This window comes from Dunckerocampus dactyliophorus, chromosome 2 (assembly GCF_027744805.1).
Source record: "Dunckerocampus dactyliophorus isolate RoL2022-P2 chromosome 2, RoL_Ddac_1.1, whole genome shotgun sequence".
Lineage (NCBI taxonomy): Eukaryota > Metazoa > Chordata > Actinopteri > Syngnathiformes > Syngnathidae > Dunckerocampus > Dunckerocampus dactyliophorus.
Window position 1 is genome coordinate 42,455,378 of NC_072820.1, and position 24,071 is coordinate 42,479,448.

Here is a 24,071-nt window from a genome sequence, read left to right on the forward strand (position 1 = left end):
AGGTTATATTCATGTTGATATATATTGACAATTACAAGTGGCCCTTTAAGGGCAGCCATTACCGCGATGCGGTCCTCAATGAAAACAAGTTTGGCACCCCTGTGATAGGGTGAAAAAAAGTTCTCCTCCCATTCCGTGTGGAAGCGGTAATTTTTTGGCTTCTTACTTTGTCCCTCTTCCCCACTCTGTTCGAAACTCTTTCTTAAGTTTAGAATAGGTAAATTGGAGAGGCTTACTAATTAGCTCGGTAGCTCGGTATGCTAGTGGCGGCTGTCTCTCTGCGCCATGTGGTGTAAACAAATAATAATAGTAGTGCAAAGGTGACTATAGGGGTGTTATGTCATGTCTACAGGGCTCTAATAATTCTAAAAAACGTATTTACAAAGTCATAAAAGGTTTACTATGCTCTAACCACAAAAATATTTGAAATTCACTTATCACGGTCGATTGTGAAATCAATTAACTGCGATAAACGAGTGACAACTGACAACCCCTTCAGTACCGGCCATTTTAGAAGACTTTGACTGATTTTCAAGTCGCACATAATATCGCGTTCTATGGCTATATCAACATGGAACCTACCAAAAGAAAGATTAGAATCCCGGCTTTCACCAGAAAAAAAAAACAAACATTTTTCCGTTCTTCAGTAATCAGCAGGAGAAGATAGGTAAGTATCAGGAAAATATCAGTTCCCGACGAGAAAAGGGAGAAAACTAGCTTTTTGTGAAAAGATAGATTTCAAGTATAACTTTCACTTTGACACAAATATTTTTTGCTTTTGTGACATCTCAATAGCAAAACAATTATACCAACACCACAACACAAAAAAGTGGTTGTTTGCAACAAAATAATTTCTTTACGAATATAACACCATGGACTATTTATAATTTTCACATTTGGAAATGAACTATGTGCGTGCACGCGTGTGTGTGCGTGTGCATGCATTAAAATTCCCTACTATGCGTAACCTTCTGCACACTACACTCCTCCACGCTCCTTCACTGCCTCCATCCTGCCATGTGTGATTTTTCCATCTATGAGCCCTGCCGAGCTCTTATCAAATGCACTTCTGCCACTTTGTGGCCGTTTTTATTGCTTAAAATTGCTCTGAAAGTGACATGCATTAGTGAAGAGTTGCGTCATCACCTCTTTTTGCACAAAAAAACATAAAAGACGTATAAATACGTTGTTGGGATCGGGCATTGGGGTTTATAAAAACGTATAACTATGTCTTTGGAATTAAATGAGTTCAACACATTTAAAATTCAGTTTTACACATTCCCAAACAATTACAGGTATACAGTATTGTACTTAAAAAATGTGCAGCTACACATGATGTCGTGTCAAATCATCTTAGAAAATCTTGCGTGAACTGACTTGTGAGGCATCCGCCTCTGTTGGATTGAAAGCTGCAGCAATCTTTTCCCCTGCAGATGGCGCCATCAAACCACTTTCTACTTTTTATCATAAAAAAAGACAACTTAAAGCAGAGAAAAGAAATCCGCAGATATGCAGGGATGTACTTTATCCCAATAAAATGGAAATGCTGATAATGCTTATAGTTTGCATGTTAACAGCTGGCATGACAGTAACCTGCAGTTATCTATTTATTGGACAAAACCTAAATTGGGCCGCACGGTGATCTAGTGGTTAGCATGTTGTCCAACACAGTAACAGTCTGGAGATCGGGAAGATCGGGTTCGATTCTCCCCTGGGGCATTTCTGTGTGGAGTTTGCATGTTCTCCCCGTGTGTGCGTGAGTTTCCTCCAGGTACTCCGGTTTCCTCCCACATCCAAAAACATGCAGATTAGGTTAATTGGAGACTCTAAATTGTCCATAGGTATGAATGTGAGTGTGAATGGTTGTTTGTCTATATGTGCCCTGCCATTGGCTGGCGACCAGTCCAGGCTGTACCCCGCCTGTTGCCCGAAGTCAGCTGGGATAGGCTCCAGCATGCCCCTGCGAGAAGTGTGGAGAAGCAGTATAGAAAATGTATGGAAGAGCTAAATTGCTAAATCTCAGTGTGATATAAAGGATACTAAAACCCACAAAGCTAACGCCAAGTAAGTACTATGTACAGAACTTGCTAACTGCAACTTAACCATGTAAGTATTCCATCAAAAGGGAAATGCTAACAATGCTAATAGCTGGCATGCTAACAGCTAGCATGGTCACAAGTGTACCTAATAATGTGACATGAGACATGAGAAGTAAAATCTAGCACGTGATACAAAAACTTGCTTTGAGACAAATCAAGTGTAGGTAAGTTTCCGCCAAAGGACATGAAGATGGAGTGAAAGGTGTGACCAGGATGACGATTTGTTCACAAAATAAACCTTTCCTCCATTCATTATTCCCTGGCCGCCCTCAGGCCGACACAATCACCACCATTGTTAAACGCACAGAGGAGCTGAATTTACTCCCCCTCTTCTGGCCACAACTGAGCAAAAATGATTATATCTACTTGGTAGCCGAAAAAGAAAGTACAAAAGTCTGAACAAAATGAGATAAAAAAAAAAAGTGTGGTGCCGCGTGCCCGCATGCCTGGCAAAAATCTATCATTTCATTTGAAGGGACATGAAAGGCGAAACAAGGGAGCTCAGATGAAAATGTTTCCATGGTTCAATAACCCAAGATAGGAATGGATTCTTTGAACTTGAAACCTCCCTTCAATAAAAATATAGAATTATAAAATATAGTGTATGATATATGACTCAGTAGCTGACTGATGAAAGATGTAAAAGCAGGCATTTTATACTTCAGAGTTTCACAGTGACATTTTATTCATTATTCATTTCCTTATAAACAGAAAAATGGTTTATCCTTTCGTACTGGTGCCCTTTGGAAAATACATTTTACGATAAATGGTCTTTCAGAAACTCACTCATTCATGGCAAGTCAGTTTGGAACATATTTAACTTCTGAGAATGATAAAAGCTTAGTTTTGTTTTATGGGTTTTCATGTGGTATTTATTTATTGCCTTTGATGATTGTATTGTGAAAGAGTCAACAGTGCAGCGTGTTTTACTCTTAAATTCTCAAGTGGCTCATAAAAGGTTCCTTGAGAAAATATCTCTGCAGGGTTCCTACGGATATGACATTTCAAAATTCCAGACTTTCTCCAGACTTAGCAAATAGACGTGTATCATTAGCGCTGCAACAATGAACTGATAAATCAATGATTAACCAAGAGTTTCATGGCACTTCATGCAGGCTCTCACCTTGTGGGGTACAGATAGTTCTAAGAAAGGGGAAAGGCATACTTTAAATGTATTGAAATTATAAGGCATCATTGAGTATTACATTTACATATTCACACGCAGGACACAAGTAAGCCAGGTGATCGTAGAAAATGGTTCAAATTTGAACTCCAAAAAGTGAAGTTACAACCACAAAAACTGGGCCCAATGTGAAATTCTTTCTTCCAAGTTCAAGGCCACGTCCTTCCTTTATCTCAGTGCTATGGCTGTAAAATGTTTTACTTAGCTGCAATGCCCAATCCCACAAGATTCTGTGTAGCACAAAACACACATTTTCACCATAAATTCCACAGAGTTCAAGAGTGAAAGGCCTTGACCCCTATTAGAGCTAAATAACCTTTTTTTTTTTCAATCTAAAACCGTTTTAATCCCAGACCAGTACTGCTAAAGTCAGCGCTACTTTCATGCTATCCTTATCTGTGACAAACGGGTAAAGAAGAGACAAGGGCTTATTGAACTGATCTTAACTGACAAACATAATAGCAGTTGGATCCCTGTCTCCTGACACACTAAATTAGAGGTCATCTATACATGCACATACAATGCCTCTTTTGTACTTCCATGATTGTCAAAGGCCTTTTGTGATTACACTGACTTAATTCATTTTGGAAACTAGGAATGTTAATTGATGTTTTTAGGCCATTGTGCTAAGAGGCTTTGGATTTGTCTCCAATGTGATGTGCTCTATTGTAGCTGAGGTCACGTCAATCTTACATGGTCTCAAGATGTCTTAAAAATATACATTTTATGTCATATTTGTTGAATTTTATTTGAATGAGAAAAGCTGGCCAAACTCTCCCGTTGTCGCCAATGTTCCTTTCTCTATTCTGTGCGTTCTAAATAGAGAGAACCTGCTAGCATGAGTTAGCTAACAATCTGTCTGCCTGTAGAGCCCTCTATTAACTATTTACTATTAACTATTATAAACCTTCAACAACATTTTATTATTTTATATACATGGTGTGCCCATGTAGTAGCTGGTACATTCATGATAACGTGTCATACATACAGTATTTTGGTCATTTTAAGCATTACAGGAGATTCCTTCCTGAACGCATTGATTACACAAATCCATAGCAACGAACGTTACTTCTGTAACGTTTGCTAAGAGCATTTGAGAGCTGACGTGAGAGCTGACGACGGTTACTACGTACTTTTTACTTTTAGTCCCCAGAAGCAGAGGATAACGTTGCTGGGTGCAAGGGATCCAGCTATAGTGAAACACTAAGTCATTCTCATATCGTTAGCATATAGCACTAGTGCTAAATGTTTAATTGACAAAATAAAAGCATAATAAAACAGCTACTTACAAAGTCCGCTCTTGCTGGGATGCCGACTGCTGGGATGGCTGTATTTTCAGGGCAAGACTTGTGTTCTCTCTTTAGCTGGTAAATCATATTCAAATTCACAGGCGATGCAGCAACTCCATTAGCTTACATTACCCCTTGGTGTGAGGCGCTGTGTCACTACGCAAACAAAGTACTTCTTCGGTGTTAGATCCTACAATAATAATGCTGCTGTAAATTTGTTATTACAGTATGTCACGTTATGTTATTGGAACATTGTTGGCATTTTTTGATTTTTTTTGTGGGTTTTATAGTCGAAATAGATGCGTCCCATGACATGCATTATTAGCTGCCTCAGGCCAGCTCTTTTTCGCTCTTTAAAGCGCACGGAAAAGGGAAAGACGTGTAAGTTTCACATAAGGATTGTGGATGCTGAGCAAATTTTTTTTTTTTTTTAAGTGCAGTTTTCCTTTAAAGTTGTCTTATTTTTTTGTGGCAAGATCATTTTTTTACATCATTCTTGTAAGCCAACTTTGAACTGATTTGGAAAATTAGACACAAGTGTGCCGGCCAAAGCCTCCCGACATTCTTGGTTATTTTTGGCGTAATTATCTCTAACTCTTTTGCCGTAACAAGTGGACATTAAGCAGTATTTGTTTTTAAGTCATTGCAGCTACCAAGCACTACCATCCTAGTACCTCTTGTGTTACAGTATATTTCCTTCCTCTTGGTCTCAGATAATAAACGGGCATTACTTGTAAGTAGATGTCCCTTTGCACTATTACAGCATCATGAAAATAATGATATGATAAACCAAACGACCTCAAAGTCCGTCTATCCATCCACTGACACAGTCCCGACAGTCCACCCATTGCTGGGAAACCGTTCACATTATTTCCTGTCCAATTCATTTGCGACGGCTAATTTACAAGTTGTCATGTTTTTTATTTCTTAGTCACGTTCAGCTTTTTCCTGTCAAGGGTCGCCGCAGCAAGCGTTGGTTTTGGCTTAGTTTTTACGCCGGATGCCCTTCCCGATGCAACCTGGGCCAGGAAAGGCAGAAGCATGTACTGTTATACCACTAGAGATACGTAAACTGTCGTGCTCACCCCCATAGAAAATTTGGCAAACCTTGTCAATATAATTGAATTGCTTGAAACTAGTGTCCGTGCATGTTTGTGTGTGTGTGTGTGTGTGTTCTCAGCAATATATACTATTTCGGATAGCTCGGTATGTGTTATCTTCAGACCCAAAACAGAACCGTCTGGCATATGCATACAGTTTGGACTTTTGGTAAAAATCTATTTTGTTTTCTTGGTCTCATTTCATGATGGAAATTGTTTCTGGACTATGACAGATATGACAGACCGGAAGGTGTTATAGAATGATTCAGTGTGAGGAGCTGCGAGAGGGATCTTTAACCACCGCACTGCCCTTCATCACCAGTCATCACTTGCTGGTTGACCATGTGAGATGAGCCGTGGAGATGGTCACTCATCCTGATTGATATTTGTTCAATATTTGCAGTCAGTGCAATGGCAGAGGTATCAGTTTTTCATATTCAGGCTGCCATTCCGAGATGGATGCTGACCTTGTAAAAAAAAAAAAGAAGAAGAGTAATATCACTTTCCCCATGACGGCCAACTTCTGTAATAACCTTTCTTTATTTTTCATATGGAATCACTTCAGTCTGTAAAACCATCTCCTCAAAGATACAAACCCGACATGAAATGACATTTAATTGGCATGTATGTCATCATCACATTATTAGAAGCGCTTTTCCACTTTCCAATTTTAGTTATTGGCAATTGTAGCTCCTGAACTAAAAGGTTCCTGAGGCCCATTCTGTTCCAGAAAAGGTGGCATGTAGTCATCCTGATCCCTCCTCCAAGGGGTCCAACATGTAGTAGCCAAGCAGCAAATTGTTGCCTTATGCGGCAACTTACAGAACACTTCTGCAAGCGTTCCAATAGCTAAGGTAACAATAACACAATGAAATGTGAATGTTGCAGCATTCAAGAAGTTATCATAAGGGATTTACCTTGAGTCAATCACTCGTCCATCTCTCAACAAACCTGCAACATTTCTCTTGGAGATCTATCTATCTACAGTATATATCTTGAAGTAAAGGTTTCGGACTGCTGCTTCCAGTTTATGAGATGCAACAAAGGATAATACAATATCATTTTTGGAAAAACTTTTTTGGCACGAGTAATAAAGCCAGAGGCTGTAACATTTGAAGCAATGTTTTGCTTACAAATTTAGACTATTGTGAAACCATGCTTTTTATTTTGACCATTTTTTTAGATCATTGAATGATTTTGAGATTTTGCCTTTAATATTTTGATCCTGAGTAACAAACATTAAGAAACAGTAGCAGTCAGGGCCAGTAAGGTCTTCTCTGCTGGCCTAACCACTACAAGAAGCACTGACCTACATTTACATCTTCAATTCTAATATTTGTTCCATTAAATTATATTTTATTATATTTCGGTGCTATCTACAGCACACCCACGCCCGTGGTTTCAACATATCAAGCCCAGTTCCGACGGTGAGGAATAACACAGATGTATTTGCGCCACTGGATGCCTCCATGACAGCAAGTACGGGAGCCCATAGGCATATATATATACACACAGCATCGATTTTCATTATACGGAATATCCCAATACCGATATCGACCGATATTGCATTTTTATGTTAATATCGGGCCGATAATATCAGTAGGCCGATATTATCCAACATCCCTACTACAGAGACAAGATGACAGAACTTGGACACACTCCTCCCTCGCCTAGCCACACCTCGTCTTCCTGGTGAAACCAGCATGGGTGTCCAAAGTGTGGCAGTATGCAATAAATAACAATAAAATAATAAAAACACTAAGATTTGTCTTTAAATATATGTATTATTTTTTTTTAGCCTTTAAAAAATAATTATAAATATCAAACAGGCTCCCCTGGACAGCCCTGACATAAATAGACAAAGACAAATAGACAAGACAAAAGCAGTGAACTGGCATTGTTCAAATACGAGCTGGAACTATTAATGCTGCACTTCAGCCAATAATGAACTTACATATACAGTCAAACCTGTCTTAACGGCCACCTTTATAGAAGGGCCACCTGCCTAGAGCAGCCACTGAAAAATCCCCCCCAGCAAATTTACATGTTATAGACCCTGTGTATAGCAGTCACCTGTCCAACGCAGCCAGCAGCCACCCATTTTGTCTCCCTTGGTCAATATCTGACTGCATATAGCAGCCAAATTACCAACTCAAGTAGAAGCTTCATGCACGAAAAAGTTTTGTTTTTCAATCAATGAAGCCGTCGTGTGTAGACTTTAATTACTGAGTCCTAGCTCAGTCACAATCATTCACAACATCCACACAAACTGTCAGTTGTTCCACATAAAAAAGCCGTCTTCTTTTGAGCTTGCTATTTCCTGGTCAAACATGTAACTTTAAGAGCATTTGCACCAAAACATTACCGCAAAGTAGGCTGGGAACAGGACGTGCTCCCAGCGACGCTACAATAACAAAAAAAAACATATGCGAGCATGCATGCGGCAGCGGGAGCAAAACTGAGTTTGGTTGTACTTAACTGAAGTATTTTATCAGTTATCAGTTATTATTAAGCCTCTAGCTTCCTTTTAGTAAGTAAAAACCTTGACTATGGTTGCACTACATTGTCACGTAGACCTACAAAGTACACTTGGAAGAACAAGAGGTGAATAAATGTATTGCAACTGATGTGAAACTGATGAGGGGTAGGATTAAATAAGCTTTGCTTCTTCCTACTCCTTTTTGGACTTGCAAAATTGTGAATTGTACTATGTGATGTGCTACTGTTTGACTCATGCATGTTCAGGATTAAAACCATGAACCATGATAATAACAAGCCTAGTAGTGCTGTACAACTTTTATCAGCAGTCCGCAGTGCCCTTACTGGTCAACATTATTATTATTATTATTTTTTCCCTTTTTTTTCCTCTACTGGTCAACATTCAAACTGGACGCCAACCTGTCTATAGAGGCCACCTGTCTATAGCGGCCACTTTTGCAGACTCCCTCTAGTGGCCGCTATAGACAAGTTTGACTGTATTACATAAATTTGTTTGATTGGTGATTGGCTGATTGGTGTTGTGGGTAACAACGTCGGCACTTGGCACAAGGGACTGCTGTTTGAATTCAGGGTAAATGGCAACATATGGCAATATATGTTATTATCATGATTTTTCTTTTTAACAATACTGGCCCTCACAGTGTCTGCCAAGAAAAATTCTGGCTCTTCAAGTCCTCACTGAAGGCCCAGGTACCAAATGCACCACCCACCACTGATAGCTATATATAAATATAGTAATATATTTGAACAATGCAACAAAAAACAGATATTTGGGAAAATAAAACACAAAAGAACTGAAAAATATCGATCTGATCATGCTAATATCAATCCCATACCGATCGATCCACCCACCTCTATTCTTAATAATAATTATGGTTCAACTTTATACAATATACAAGTTGGTTTATTTCTCTTTCTTACATTTCAGATGGGGTATCATTATTATTATTTTATCACCCAAAAGTGTTGAGTGTCCTCAGTGTGAGAACAGCTGTTTGTTCTGCCGCTGTGGTGTTAAACTTGCCTTTGCCACACATACATCACAGGTCATGATCAGGTGTGAGTAGTCTGTTCCTCTAAGCTCATGCATGAGGCCACACGTACCATCCATCCACCCATCTTCTACCGCTTAACAACATTAAAAATATAATGCATTCAGAAGACGTGATATATAGTGTAATGTCCGTGACTTGTTGCGTGCGCCTTTAAGGGGTAGGGCCTGGGAAGTGACGTGTGTGACGTCAGCTAGCTAGAGTTGGCTGTGTTTAGCTAGGTGTTAGCATGGTTAATAGTGTGGAGAGTGACTGGCGTGAGTTTTGGCGGATAGCAGTTCCTGTGTGAATGTTCACTGCCTGTGTGTTCTCTGTGCCATTATAGTAGTATTGTACTACACTGGCCACTAGGTGTCAGGAAGGTTACATTGATGAGACAATCGCCACCAAGTATGCTGCCAATGCTAACATGTGAGTCTATGATATGTCTTATTTATGTATTTACTATTATTATGTACACTATAATGGGAAATACGATGTCAAAGTGACTATAGGGTTGTTATTTCATGTCTAGAGGGCTCTAATTATGCTATGTGTAGACAGGTTTTCTCTGCTCTAACTACGACAATATTCCATTTATAAAGAGGGAATACTACGTCACCTGTCACGGTCGGGTTTGGAACCAATTAAGAGTGATAAACGAGGGATTACTGTATGTGTTATCCTCTTAATGAGCAACCTGTATTAAGATAAAAAGTGCTTCACCAGGCATGAACCTGCAAGAGTGCCCGTGTCCAATCCCATTTGTCACATTGTCCCAAGCAAGCCTCGAAACTCTTTCCTCATTCACCCCAAACCAGTAAGACTTACAAAGTGTTTTTACTGTACAATGTAGTGTAGCAGTGTACCATGTAGAGCCACAGGTTAATGGCTCAATGAATCACACTGGCCCACAAGGCTGTTCCTCTGCCACTTGGAAAAAATCAGACTCAGAAATCTTGAACATGTTTTTGCATTAGTCCTTCAAACCTCATGTAGAACCTCTAGGAATAACAGTTTTGTACATTTCTGGTCAATAGAAGATATATTGGAATTGGCATGTCAATCACTTGTCGACCTTTCACTGCAATTGCAAAACAAAAAACACACCGGCATTGATAAAATGTGTCAACCCTTTCACAAACGTTTGGATTATGTATGTGGAAAAAGTATTGGGGGACAGCAAGGCTAAAGTGATGTAGTGTCGACTCCACATCTGAAGGTTGTGTGTTGGATCCTCTTCCCCTGTCACCATGTTGATGTATTGTTGAGCAAGGTACTGAAACCACACTTGCTCCTGCTGTTGCGTCATCAGCCTGTGAATGAGGTAACAGTGTGAAAGGACGTCTTCTTGGATTTTTAACCAAATTTCTCCATGAAATGACTAATATAAATAAGTCAAGCTCTTGCCATTATAAAACCTCTAAAAGCTGCAATATTTTAATTAAAATTTAAATTCTCTTCATCCGTTTTCCACCACTTTCTCCCACCGGTGAGCTTGAGCCTATTCCAATTTCAAATGAACTATAAAACAATAGCTTTAATGACCAAGGTGATTTTTTTTTTCATCTTCCAAATTGCACAACCTCAGGAGTATTTTAATATCGATGTTCCACTGTTTTCCAGCTACAAGTCAGACTGGTAGAAAGTGAATAGAGTGAGGTTTCGCGGTCCGAATTTAGCTACTTTGCAACTGGTGCTGCTAGACTGTCACTTAACAGTGTTTATGTCTAACCCCTAAGCATGCTGACATTATTGGCTCGTGCACTGGAATATGAAGATGTATTGCGCAGAGCCTCAGGGTCTGTTGCCTTTGCGAGAGCTGTGCTTGTTACATTTACGTTAAATGAATGCAGAGGTAGAGATGGATGAAAAAAAAAAAGCTTAAATGTCCAAAACTGTATGACATATCGGGAGAACAACAGCAGTGAGAAACTTAATTTCCACAAAGGGAAAAATACTTACTGGAAAAAAATTGAAAGTAAGGTTCTTGAAAAACAAAATAGAACTTTTAGCAAATATAGATAAGCAAATACAACAAAAACTATGGAAGCTACACAGGAGCATGTAAGACAAGGGTGTCACCTTCCCGCCACGCTGGGCAAAAGGGAAGTCGCTAATTGCTAGGTGGCTGCAAGTGCGGGATGTCACTACACGATCCATACCGGAAACACAATCCAGGTCCGTGTATGCTCAGAACACATATGAAGCCGGTTGGCAGCTTGTCGACCTATTTTTCACGTGTCAGGCAACCCAATTTGTACTCCGCATGTGCAATGTATGTCACCCTCCCATCCTTCAAAGAAGTTATTTAGTTTGAAGACTTGACAACATAAATCATCTTTTCTTTAAAATATATATCATGTCCATTCTGCACAGTGGAGATATAAGCCTCCTTTTTTTTCGGCACTAAAAAACTACAGACAAAAACATTTGCTAGACAGATATGTTTGAATGTCGCAGTTTAGAAAAAAAAACTAACTTCTGGTACTGGTAATATCATGGCATTTTATTTTGATTTTCTATGGTTTACTGTATCTGTATTTGTATTTATTCATGTATATTCAATTTGCTAAGTTTGCTATGTCTCTATTGTAGTATACATGGATATATATTCACATGTATATAATACTTTGATTCCAGTTGCAATGTTGTTTACATGACCGATTACCACTACCCACTGCATTGCACATAGAGTCACTGTCGGTGAATAAAGATGATACATACATCCGCATGCTGGCGAAGTCTTTTAAAAAGAGTCAATGAGAAAACATACATGAAGTATGTTTAGGGCCATTTAATACAAAATACCACACAAATATGCATGTGAAGGAAGTGACGTATGTCTTGTGCATGTGCAGAACGGATCGTGTTTCCGGTACGGCTCATAGAGTGACATGGCTCACCACTCCACCCCACACCGAAAAGGAGGGAACCTAATGAAGAAACAGATAACACAGTAGAGATAAAGAGAAACCAAAATAACAAAGCATGATTTTTCTCCCATCAGAAATTAATATAAATTATTGTCTGACTGTCGCATGGTGGTCTAGTGGTTAGCATGTTGGCCACACAGTCAGGAGATCGGGAAGATCTGGATTCGAATCTCCGTTTGGGCATCTCATACCATGTTCTACCTGTGCATGGGTGTGTTTTCTTTTGGTACTCCGGTTTCCTCCCACATTCCAAAAACATGCATGTTAGGTTAATTGGAGACTCTAAATTGTCCATAGGTATGAATGTGAGTGTGAATGGTTGTTTGTCTCTATGTGCCCTGCGGCTGGATGGCGACCAGTCAAAAGGAGTACCCCGTCTCTCACCCAAAGTCAGCTGGGATAGAATCCATCACACCCCACGACCCCTATGCATGCATGGATACAGTCTGACAAATGACCTTGCAAGTTAAATTTACTATTCAGTTGTGTTCTCCTTAGGGAGAGATGCCTTGCTTGTCTATCAGGTATCTCGTTGTTTGTGAGGATTGGGATGGTCTCAAATGACATGTCGTAAATGTTGAATTATTTAACAAGGTAAGAATCAAGTGCATTCTAGAGTAGTGACCCCCCAAGACCTGATATCCCTTTTTCCAGACCATAGAAACATGTTGACTGTGTATCAACCACCAGCATGTATCAAAACAAGGTCCAGTATTGCCATTATTTTAATCGCTGTCTTTGTCTTGTATTCATGTGTTTAGCTGAACAGCTTGTGTATTTCCATCACAGGAAATCAATCAGGCAGGTGCAGATGAATTATACACATGCGAAATTCTGTCATTATTACGAGGGGGATGGGATGTCATCCATCAGTGTTAGTCAAGATGCAGTCGCACTCGTCTGTTTGCTGTGAGATGCTCACTGTTTTCTGGGCTAATCTGGGCCAATAAATCACAGTCATTGAGCAGGACCATCAATAAACAGCTTGTTGCACAATGCACCTCGCTCCCCCTCCCTCTCTTAAACAAGCCTTGCAATGTATTCAAAAATATAAACAGCAAAACTGAATTGTAGGGTTTTTTTCAAAGCATTTCATGACTTGGACATTTTTAAGCCTGTTATGTTGTTCTCATTAGTTAGGGGATACATGCACTTAATTCTGTAGGGCTCCAGCTTGGAATGGAGTGGAGGGGCTTATAGGGTACCTTTATGCCGTTCAACAAATGCTTACTGCCTGAACTCCACATTGTTTTGGGGGTTTTGGACTATTTTGGCACTTTTCCTGACCACAGATCTTGATCATGCTTATAGGATTGCTTGCTTGCCCTGGCTTGTCTGGCTTCTTTTTCTGATTTGCTGAAAATAAATTAGTTCGGTCTTCAGCAAGCCAGGCTGATAACAAGCGAAAGCATCGCCGAATAACAATGCCTCACAAGAAGACAATCTCCAGAACCAAGAGTTCCAGGACATAGAAAAGTACCAGGAGCCAGCCCTTGGTAAATAATGTGGGGAATTTTCACAAGCATGCTGACGGAGCAGCCACAGGGTGGCCTAGTAGTTAGCATGTTGGCCACACAATCAGGAGACCGGGAAGATCTGGGTTCGAACCTCTGTTGGGCATCTCTGTGTGGAGTTTGCGTGTTCTCCCCGTGCGTGTGTGGGTTTTGTCCTCCCACATTCCGAAAACATGCATGTTAGGTTCATTGGCGACTCTAAATTGTCCCTTGGTATGAATGTGAGCGTGAATTGTTTATATGTGCCAGTACAGGGTGTGCCTCTCGCTCGAAGTCAGCTGGGATAGGCTTCAGCATAGTGAGGCATAGAGTTGAAGCCAAGTACATGCATGATTGATGTGATTGTGATTGGACATTCAATGACAGCTCAACTTTGCCAACTCGCTATTATTAGCAGACAACAGACATATGTAATGTGCATACATGTGTATGTGGGCGTGGCTTGTCATGTCAGAGCAGGAAGCTTTATCACACTGGAAAGTTAGCACCCCCATGTAGTACTTAAGCAGACAGCACCTTCAATTCATTGTCATATTTTTTCTTCTTTTAAGTGTGAATTCAATACTTTGCAACAATCACTGCTAGCTTTGCTACTGTTCCATCTAGTAACGTGCCGCATACAGTATTTGCCTGTTGACAGTGGCTTTTTTGCGGCTGAAACTTTATGAAGAAAAATAATGTATTAGTTATGTGTAAAATGAAATTCTTTTCGAAAAACAAACATTTACGTGGCTTATTATGCTCAACATAAGGGGTGTCACAATGCACCCTCAAGATGAGACGATTGACAAGACGACATTTTGAAATTACTTTTAAGAAAACTACAATGACAAACTATAGGAATGAACAAACTGACTTTTCTGTTTAACTAAGTCACAAAACAATCCAGGTACATTTTGAAATCTCTATAATTTTGCATGCATGATCTAAGCATGAATCTTTTAACTGTTTAACTTTTTTTACCTACAAATTTTAAAAAAAACTAAAGATGTTAAACATTAAAATAATGACTGCAGTTTTAGCTGCGACTACTAATCCTTTATGTTGATGTGTAGTTATGATAGATTGCAGATTGCATTAAATTAGTTTTATGTTTACGCTAAAATGCTGCTTTGATTGTGCTACCAGGAAGTAGTGAAATAGATGCTACTATCGCGTTTTGTTAAAAGTCTTATGCGACGATCATGTTTTGATCTGACAAGTCTTAAGTAACTTTGATCAGTTGTAGAATTACTAGAGCTTTTGCTTGGACATTAACATGGGAGCAAAATAGTCACATGTCATGAGCGAGTGATGCTGGGAACACAGAGTAGGTTGGATTTCAAGGTTTGTAGTGCCTTGCGCACTGACACTTCCATATTACATTGTATTATCATTCACAGTTGCGTGACACCCCTGCTCACCATAGAACAACATTTTAGTCTTCATTCTTCCAACTGCACCAATGGATGTACAGTTCTTTTTTTTATGTACAGTTCTAATATGTCTGTGCAAGTTATGTATTTGTAGAGCATGATTAAGCATTTTAATCTTGCATATTCTACACTCTGTTTTTGTTTTATCAATGTAATTGAAAGTCGTCCAATGTTATTGCATTTCCTGGGTCAATTATTCTGTCGCTTTTCCAGCATGTTGTCTTATCTGTCTTTATTGCCTAATGGGCCAGCTGGCTCTGACTCTTAGTATGCGCCCTGATCTCCACAATCAATGAATGGCTACGTCATTTTTCAGAGACAACTTATCGGTATGCAGGGCTTTTATCAGCTCTGATCTCTGAGCGACAACCCCAAGAATAGACATTTTAACCTCATAGAGACACTCTCAAAATAAATAACCTGAATGGGAGCCATGCAAAATGCAAGCAGACAGTGAGTCATTTGAGTGTGACATGGTGAGGAAACTTCAAATCTGCAACCAGCCAAATTAATGAGTTAAACAATGAACACCAAAAAATAACCTTTAAGAATATTTTGGCATTCATTACATTAAATGCCGCTTAAGTATGGTTCTCACAGAGTCATTGCATTGTGAGACCCATTTGTTGTTGCAAAGTCATACTATTAATTAGTGTGGTAAATCTACTAATCCAAATAGAAAGCCCTCAAGGGACTAGTCATTCACTTGTATGCTTTCCAACTCTCCTCCCGGATGTGAATAAAAAATCCCAAATGCATTAAGGCTAATCTAAAATTCCACTGCCTCGTCATCATAAGATAAGATTTTTTTACCACAATGAGCTAAAATCATGCCAGCAAATGATTAATATTATAAATACTGTGACTCATAATAGGCCGAAATCAGGGGAGGTCAACCAAGTAAATGATGTTTTGTTGCCTCAGAGGTTTCAGCAGATGGTCAGCACAGAATCTGAAATAACATTCCCAACAGCGTCCATGTTTTTGTCAAACACAAAAGTCAACAGTCAACAGGAAATTACCAAATGTCAGCTTTAACTCTTAAATTTGTACTCCTGCATTTAGAATATGATTGTTTTGTGGCTAGTAATTTAGCAATCATGCAGTCCCTGGCAAAGGTCTATCCAAGTTGTATGAACAATAAATAACTTGACTTTTAGTTGCTCATTTGAAATCATCCATCCATCCATTTTCTATGCTGCTTATCCTCATTAGGGTAAGGGCAGGGCAGAAAGGGTTTATATGAAATGCAAAAATTATGCATATTAGAATAAAATTAAGTCATTCATTGAGTTTTATCATTTAATTAGGACACAAAGGTCAGATTGCACTTGGACAAAAGTCTTGTCGCATACAAAAATAATGCACAATACAAATTATATTTTACTTTGAAAACACAAACATGCTACACTTACATCAGAACATAAAGTCAGGGTGCCTCGGTACCAAGAATGATATGGTGTATGAAGCGGTGTTTACAGTTGCACGCATTTTGCCTCCTCGTTGTCCCGCAATTTGCCGTGGCAATGCATGCCATTTATTTATTTATTTATTTATTTATTTATGGCACACCATAAAGGCGCAAGGACTACTTTGCACACAGTTTGTGTTCTGTTTACGCATAACTTATTTACACCTTGTCAGGCAGTGTTTACGTCAAGTGCACGACAACAGTACACGTGACTGTTCCCACATGGTTATGCATTGTCACCACCAATTCCCGCATGCGTGAAGCAGGTGTGGCATTATTTGGTCCCGCTGTATCCCATGTCACGCCATGCAACAGCAGACATCAACTCTAGCTTCATTAATTCCTAATTTGCAAGGGACCTACAAGTTATTGAACTCCAGAGAAGAAGGTCTCCTTGCAAAAAAGAAAGGTAAATCTATTATTTTCTCGCTGCTGCAGAAAGGGAATGTGCAAAGAGCAGGAAGAAGGCATAAACTAGATATAAGAAGGCACGGTTAGTGTGGGAGACTGACTGCTGACTAGAAGACATCGCTTTAGGCATTATAATGATTAGTTTTTAAAAGAAATTCACAAGGAAGACCCAAGAGGCAGAAATTACTTGAGAATCGCTCCCGAACTTGTACATAAATGTTTAGAAGCCTCTTTACATAGGAGTACAAGTTCACAAGTCATTTTTATTTTTGAAATCCTCATGAAAAAACGATGACACATATCCTGTTGTTTATGTGTTGGAGTCTTATGATGCAGAATAGACAAAGTGTAACTTAACCATGTTACTGAGTTCCTACTAACCTGCGTGCAGAATATCAAACAAGTGAATGGAATACAGTAACACTTAACGTGGCGTCTGGTCAACTTCCTGGCTAAAGCTAGCGTTAACGTCAGGTAAAGTACACAGCATAATGTTAGCTGGATATTTGAGTTGGCCACCCAGCATAAAAAAACCCTTAATCCGGAGGTGTTTGTGAGTGGTGCACCCTTCTTTGCATGATATGATGGTGTTGCAAATGTTTCACAGTGCCGACCGTTCATTTTTTAGCAGAATTTCAGCCAAACTTTCCAGCGCCGTCGCCCACTGTCTATGGTTGAAATGGATGCACACAAACGCTTCCTGACGCTTCTTCTTCATGGGTGTTCTCCGGCTTCTTATTGGTTGGTGTTATGCGGCCAAAAAAATTTTAAATTACGATTCCGGGAGAATCGGAATGTATGTCCCGGTTCCTATCAATGCTCGATGCCCAACCCTATTATTGGGTGATAAGAATACCCACTTACTGATTTTCTTTGTGTTTCTGTTTATTTAGAACACACATACAAGGATAATAAAGACATTATTGTGATGTGCGGCGTGTCCCTGAATGCACCTCGCTATTCTAGTGACAATGAGGAAGTGTCGTTCCAAGGAGGACTAGAGTTGGAGATACATGCTGTACCTGTATATGGTGTTGGAATTGCACTGCTGTTGATGTGTTCAGGTCATGTCGGCCGTTATAGCAGCGAGGGGTGGCTTGACATTGTGTGCATGTGTTAATTATGCTAAAAATGTGTATGTAATTAATTAAATAAATTAGTTACCGCCAATAACACGCTATTTTTGACAGCCCTAGTAAAAATACAATTATAGCAAATGTTTATGGTTTACATGGCTTAATATTTATGCTCAACATGGAAATGATAAAACACAAACACAAAGACACATTTCTATCCATCAATTTACCTTCTACTACTTATCCGAGGTCAGAACCAAATATCAATTAAAATGTGCAAAAATAAAAGAAAAAACAGCATCTAAGTAACAGTTTTTGTTCATCTTTAGTAAAGACTGGCAATCAGATACACAAAGTGCCTCAACCTTTGTTTCCTGCTGCTCGTTTTCCTCATTTTTCCAGCTAGCCTGTGTGTGTAATCCCTCCCTCCACCTTCTGCTTTGTGTCCACACATTTTGACCAATCACGTGTGGCTTTAACAGAAAAAAATGGGCTTATTCACTTCAAAGAACCAGCTCCCGTTCTTCACTGGAACACTGCAAGATGTGTCTTTCAGAAAAAAAATAAAAAGTTAGTGGGCACTGATGTACTAGGCTTGAGGTCAGGGTTCTGCAATAGTCAAGTTCCTCCACACCAATCTCACCCAACCAACCACAGAGTAGGAAGCATGCAATTGTCCTAAAATTCCTTGGTACACTGAAAACATGAGATTCAGGATGGATTCATTTAAATGTTTGTCTCAGTACTTTAATTCTATGAGTGTCCTGACTGATAGAACAGGCATATATTGAAAGTGGCAATTCATTTCAGTTTTCTTCAACTCATGACATAGTTTCTGTCTTCATTTCTCTGTTTCAGTCGTATAAGACAACAGGTCTGCGTTGTTTTCAGGTCCACGGGCTACTTAGATCAGTTGTAGTCTCTTCAATTTGATTTTGAGTGAACCAGAAGTTAATGGTTTTATGTACAGTAATTATGCACTCTCAACAGCCGAATGAAGCAACAGGAAACTTTACAATTAATGCAAAGAGAGCACCTTAATTGGAAATTGAAAGCACAGTGTGTCCCTTCGCCTGCTGAGCCAGCATTGCCCGTCAATTTCAAGACCCTCCAAATTTAATCTTTATTTTCTCATATACTGCATGTAACAGTGACTCACAGATGTTTTACGTTGTTATACATCAAGATACTGTACTGTACCTGTGGATAAATGAATACCCTCAGCATGTTGCGTCTCATTAATTGGCCATGCAGCTGCTACATACCAAGTAAATGTTCCTGTTGGAGCTCCAGGCGCCATAACACCTCATAAACCTCATTTTCATGGAAATGAATTACCGTAATCATTGGAAATAAGATATAAGGACGAAAGGCATGATGGCAACATCTCCATATGGTGGACTAAAGCAACCAGAAAATGAGTGCATTGCAGGAGAGGTGGCAAGACAACACTTGAGGGAGGGGTTAAGAGGCCGATGGTTGACAGATGCTGACTTTATTAGTTTCAGATCACACAAGACAGGAAGGCATATGTTACAGGTGTCTTAATGGGAATATTTTCAAGCCCCATACAAAAGGTTAGCTAAAACACACACAATGACATTAGAAATACATAGGTAATTGTTATAATAAAAGGACATAGGTAATTGTTCTAGAAATAGTTTAAAGTTGTGTTTGTGTCATAGTTCCATGTTCATTACTCAGGTTTATTCAGTATCTACTTGGGATATCCCGATCAGCATTTTTGGCCTCTGTTTATTATTTATTTATTGATTATGGAAGTGAAAATGTTTTTAGCAAGTAAACACAATATAGCGGTGTGGCCAATTTATGGCTAAAAACATTTCCCATAATGCTTAGAGTGCAGCTTCAGGAAGTAGTGACATGGATGAGTGAAGTGGAAGCTAATATCACTTTTTGAAGTCTGATGCAGTGATCTCTGACACATCTTAAGTAAGTTTGATCAAGTGTAGAATTACTACAGCTTTTATATGGACTACCCGGACCGCCAACCATCCATGATCACCAACAGGTTTCAAAATGCTGGACTACTGTGTGATGAAGAGCTTTAGCTCAAGCTAAATGGCTTATGGAATGGAGACAAAAGTGACACAAAGAGGGACAACGACAGAGAGAGAGAGAGAGACTGACATCGTGTGTGATGAATGAATTATGAAGCTTTTCAATTGTGATGCTGCAGAAGACAACTTGAGTGGTTTTAGTTCCCAGGAGGAGGAAGAGGAGGACAGCGATGAATGACTTTCCTTGTACGCTACTGTTTAACTTGTCATGCTATGGTAATGGTTAAATTTCATTTGAACATGGTAATGGTAATGGTTTAATTTATTTGAACATGCATACAGGTTACACTGGAATCCATCACATATTACATTTCACAGATCCGCATGTCCAAAAGGAGTAGGAAGAAGCAAAGCTTATTTAATCCTACCCCCCCAACCGTTATACATCAATTGCAATACATTTGTTCACTTCCTGTATTCCAAATGCACTCACTTCTGGTTGAATAAATTGGAAAATGATAAGGTAATGTAATAATGTGTTCAAATTGGCGTCAAATTTCCTGTCACCATAACTACTTCATACGACAATCATAACAAATAATATGTATGAAATGGACTTAACAAAACATAGTTGGTAATGGGTAAATACTGACAATGAACTCACCAAATGAAGAGTTAGTAATAAGCGTGGTAGTGATTAGACATAGCATTGACAAATATAATAGAACAGAACATAGTTGGATAATGAGTGAGTACTGGCAATGTACTCACATAAGAATGAAGAGTAAAAAGTGACAAAAATGAAGAGTTAGTAGTGAGTGTAGGATTGTTTACACGTAGCATTGCATGTACACAGTGTTTCAGGACGCTTCCTTGTACTTTGCAAACATCAACTGCTTGAATTGATTCTTGAAATCTCTCATCTTAGTGCAGAGTTCTTTGCTCAATTCGCTCCATAATTTGATTCCACATACTGAAAGGCTGAAGGTTTTTAGTGTTTTTCTGGCGGATAAATGTTTTAAGTAAAATTTTTCTCTGAGGTCATATATCTCCTCTATCTCCTCAAATGCTGATACTTTGTGGGAATGCATAAAGGTAAGATTGAGCTTATTGAGTCCTAAAATGATTAAGATGAGCTTATTGAGTGCTACTCACTGCATGTTTGTTCGGTGCACGGCCTCTCTGGTCAAACAAGATGTGCGCACATTAATTGAATCAGCTGAATTTCTGACATACTTGCTACAGTTTTAGGTCGGCTTTGACAGTTTGATCCTATCTCCAAGCCTTTTCCTCTCACTGCACCTGCACAAAACGGATGAACAGTCGGCTAAAATCATGTTACGAACAGCGGTTACAGTATATAGCGACTATCCTGCCCTCCTGTAGTCACTCATGCATGGCTGTGGTAGACTGTTTTTCACGCACTCTTTACAAACTGTTCAGATGCTGGTCAGCTTTGAGTGATGTTTCTATCTAATGCTCCAAGGCTACAACATAAACATGACTATAGTGATGCAGAAAAGGAGCTGAGAATGTGGCATTGTGTCGCTGCTGGAAAGTAAAAAGAAGATGAATGAGCCAAGCGAGCGAGTGATAAAAAAAAAACCCTGATTACCTGCACCTGTGCTTATAAAGAAAATTATATGCTACCTTCAAGAGACCTGACGTAACCCATGACAGACAAACACATGTGCCGCTTTTAGTTTATGTGTGCCAGTCTCTCTTTCTTTGAATTTTTGGCGCAGATCAAGAGACACACATTTAGTCAAAGCGCATTGCAGTGCTGTTAACAATGTTGTTAGCATCAGCATTCCACACAAATGACAGTCAGCGACAATTTGAAACAGACACCTTCGGGATTCAAGCAATAACCCAAACACACCGTGAGCACTCAAGTCGTCAACTGTGGGACCACAGTGTGTGAATCTGAATCGTGAGCTTGGACTTTGAAAACACTTCTAAAATCGCAGTGTATGCCTTGCTTTAAACATAACTGTTCAATCATAACTGTCCTGAAAATCTGTGATTATTTCAGTCAGACTTTTGGTATTGTTGGAAAATAAGGTGTGCAAGGCACTTTCATTGACTTGTATTATGATGTAGATGTGATTGTGAATACGGGAATATATTTTCAATTATGGATGTCAATTAGGGATGGCAGCAGATCCCAATCCTGAAGATCGGATCGGGATCTACTGCCAATCCGCTCTATTTTGAAGATCAGATAATATCGGCTTCTGCCACGAAATCTGGCTGATCCGGATAACGTCCGTACCTATGGGCCACACTCCAACACGGTAGGTGCGGTAATGCGCCTCAAAGCTGGTTTCCACGCAACTCCTGCCACCCGCAAGAAGAAGAAAACTCAACACCACCATGCAGACATGTCCGCAGAGTACACTGGTGGTGAAGTTAGTTTTGTGGTGAAGTTAGTTTCACGTTGGACATTGGATATTCGACTCCGTAACTACAGAGGTAGTTCCCCCTCACTGTGCCCAGACTGCTGTGTCATTATACATGGAGCTCACACACAGAAGTGCTGCTCTAACAGCTGGTTGTTTCTACTAAGGACCATCAATAAATTACTATTGCGTTTGATGAGTTTGTTAAAAAAAAATCATATATTCTAAATCACACCACAAATTGATCAAAAACTATGGATGAGCGAGTACACCACTATCTGTATCTGTTCACCCATTTCAATTATCTGTATCCGTATCGGTACTGAGAGTGGGCGGGGCATAAACGGGAAGAGGGCTTGGGTTTTAAGTAGTAGTTGGGGCTTAAATTGGTACATTATTTTAAGTCTGAAATTGGCATGGATTCATCAATAGTTGCTATATTTATTTATTCATTATGATTCAGCTATATGTGTACTGTGTATGTGTGTCAGTGTAAGACTTTATTATTTAACTATTTTTTAATGATCTGTGTCGGTAAATTCATGCAAACATCCAGTGATGGCAAACAGGGAAATAATTTGTCAGCCTTGTTCACTGTAGTTTTCTCAAAAGCATCAGTACTACGAGCAAAAAACTGACCTTATCACCAGCCAAATTAGAAGTAAGCAGACCAACGTAACACGAGCCGTTGACAGCTCTGTCTTGTCAAATGCACGAAAAATATCTTATATTAATAACGCAATTGGAATGGCTGACATCCCATTATGAAAGTTAGCCACGCTACATCCGCTGAAATACTGGGCAAAATTGGCCAATTATGTATTGCATCAATAAATTTAAGGATTTTTGCATTTAATTAACAGAACTTTTATTTACTGTCACAAAAGTACACACCCTATGCTGGTAAAATAAGTGCAAAAGGCAAAAAAAAAAAAAAGGAATTAAAAACATTTTAACAGACAAGCACATTTCATCAGGCCCTAGATTTGTTGTTTGTCTCAAGTCTCATATTTATTTTTGACATCAAACGTAAATGTTTTCAGTCCACAGCTAAAATAAAGACACCGACTTCACTCTAAATGGGGGCTTAAGATGAAAGGGCTGACTTTTTGGGATTGCCAAAACCATTAGCCTCTAGTCACTCAGAATCAGTCAACTTTACAAAGTATGAATGGTGGATCACTACACTGAGACTGTCTTCTCACCACAGTTGTATCACACTTAATCCTGGAAATTGGGGCTCTCCTGTCTAAGATTAATACACCCCTGAAGTAACCGTACGGATCTTGCACGTCTCATCCATTCTTGATTGCTTTTCGTCACGTGAAATGTGACACGAGGATAGAAACATACTGGGGCTGTAGGCTTCCACCTTGACACAAATAGCCAAGGAGAAAGCCATCAAACAAGCACACATGCAGAGAAGTTACAGTGAATGTGAACAAGTGAATAGAGAAACAGAGTTTGGATCCAAACACCAGATTTTCAGCGAAGCAACTAACACGGCTCAGTCACAAATTTGGCTTTGAAACACACATCTAAGCATTGTGCATATGTTGTACAGTTAATGTTAGGTGTTACCAGGTCAGTTTTGGCATAGTGGGCTGCATGCGTGGTAGACGTG

The 24,071-nt window shown here is 39.4% G+C and overlaps 2 protein-coding genes across 3 annotated transcripts in view; both read left to right on the top strand.

The window, feature by feature from the left end:
* Window positions 1–24,071, top strand: part of LOC129177905 (urotensin-2 receptor) — a 51,052-nt gene that overhangs the window by 12,876 nt on the left and 14,105 nt on the right. The gene's annotated exons all lie outside the window — the stretch shown is intronic.
* Window positions 5,932–24,071, top strand: part of LOC129167872 (urotensin-2 receptor) — a 115,651-nt gene continuing 97,511 nt past the window's right edge. The window contains exon 1 of the mRNA XM_054752519.1: window positions 5,932–6,015. Within this exon, the coding sequence (XP_054608494.1) occupies window positions 5,932–6,015 (84 nt within the window). The remainder of the gene's footprint in view (window positions 6,016–24,071) is intronic.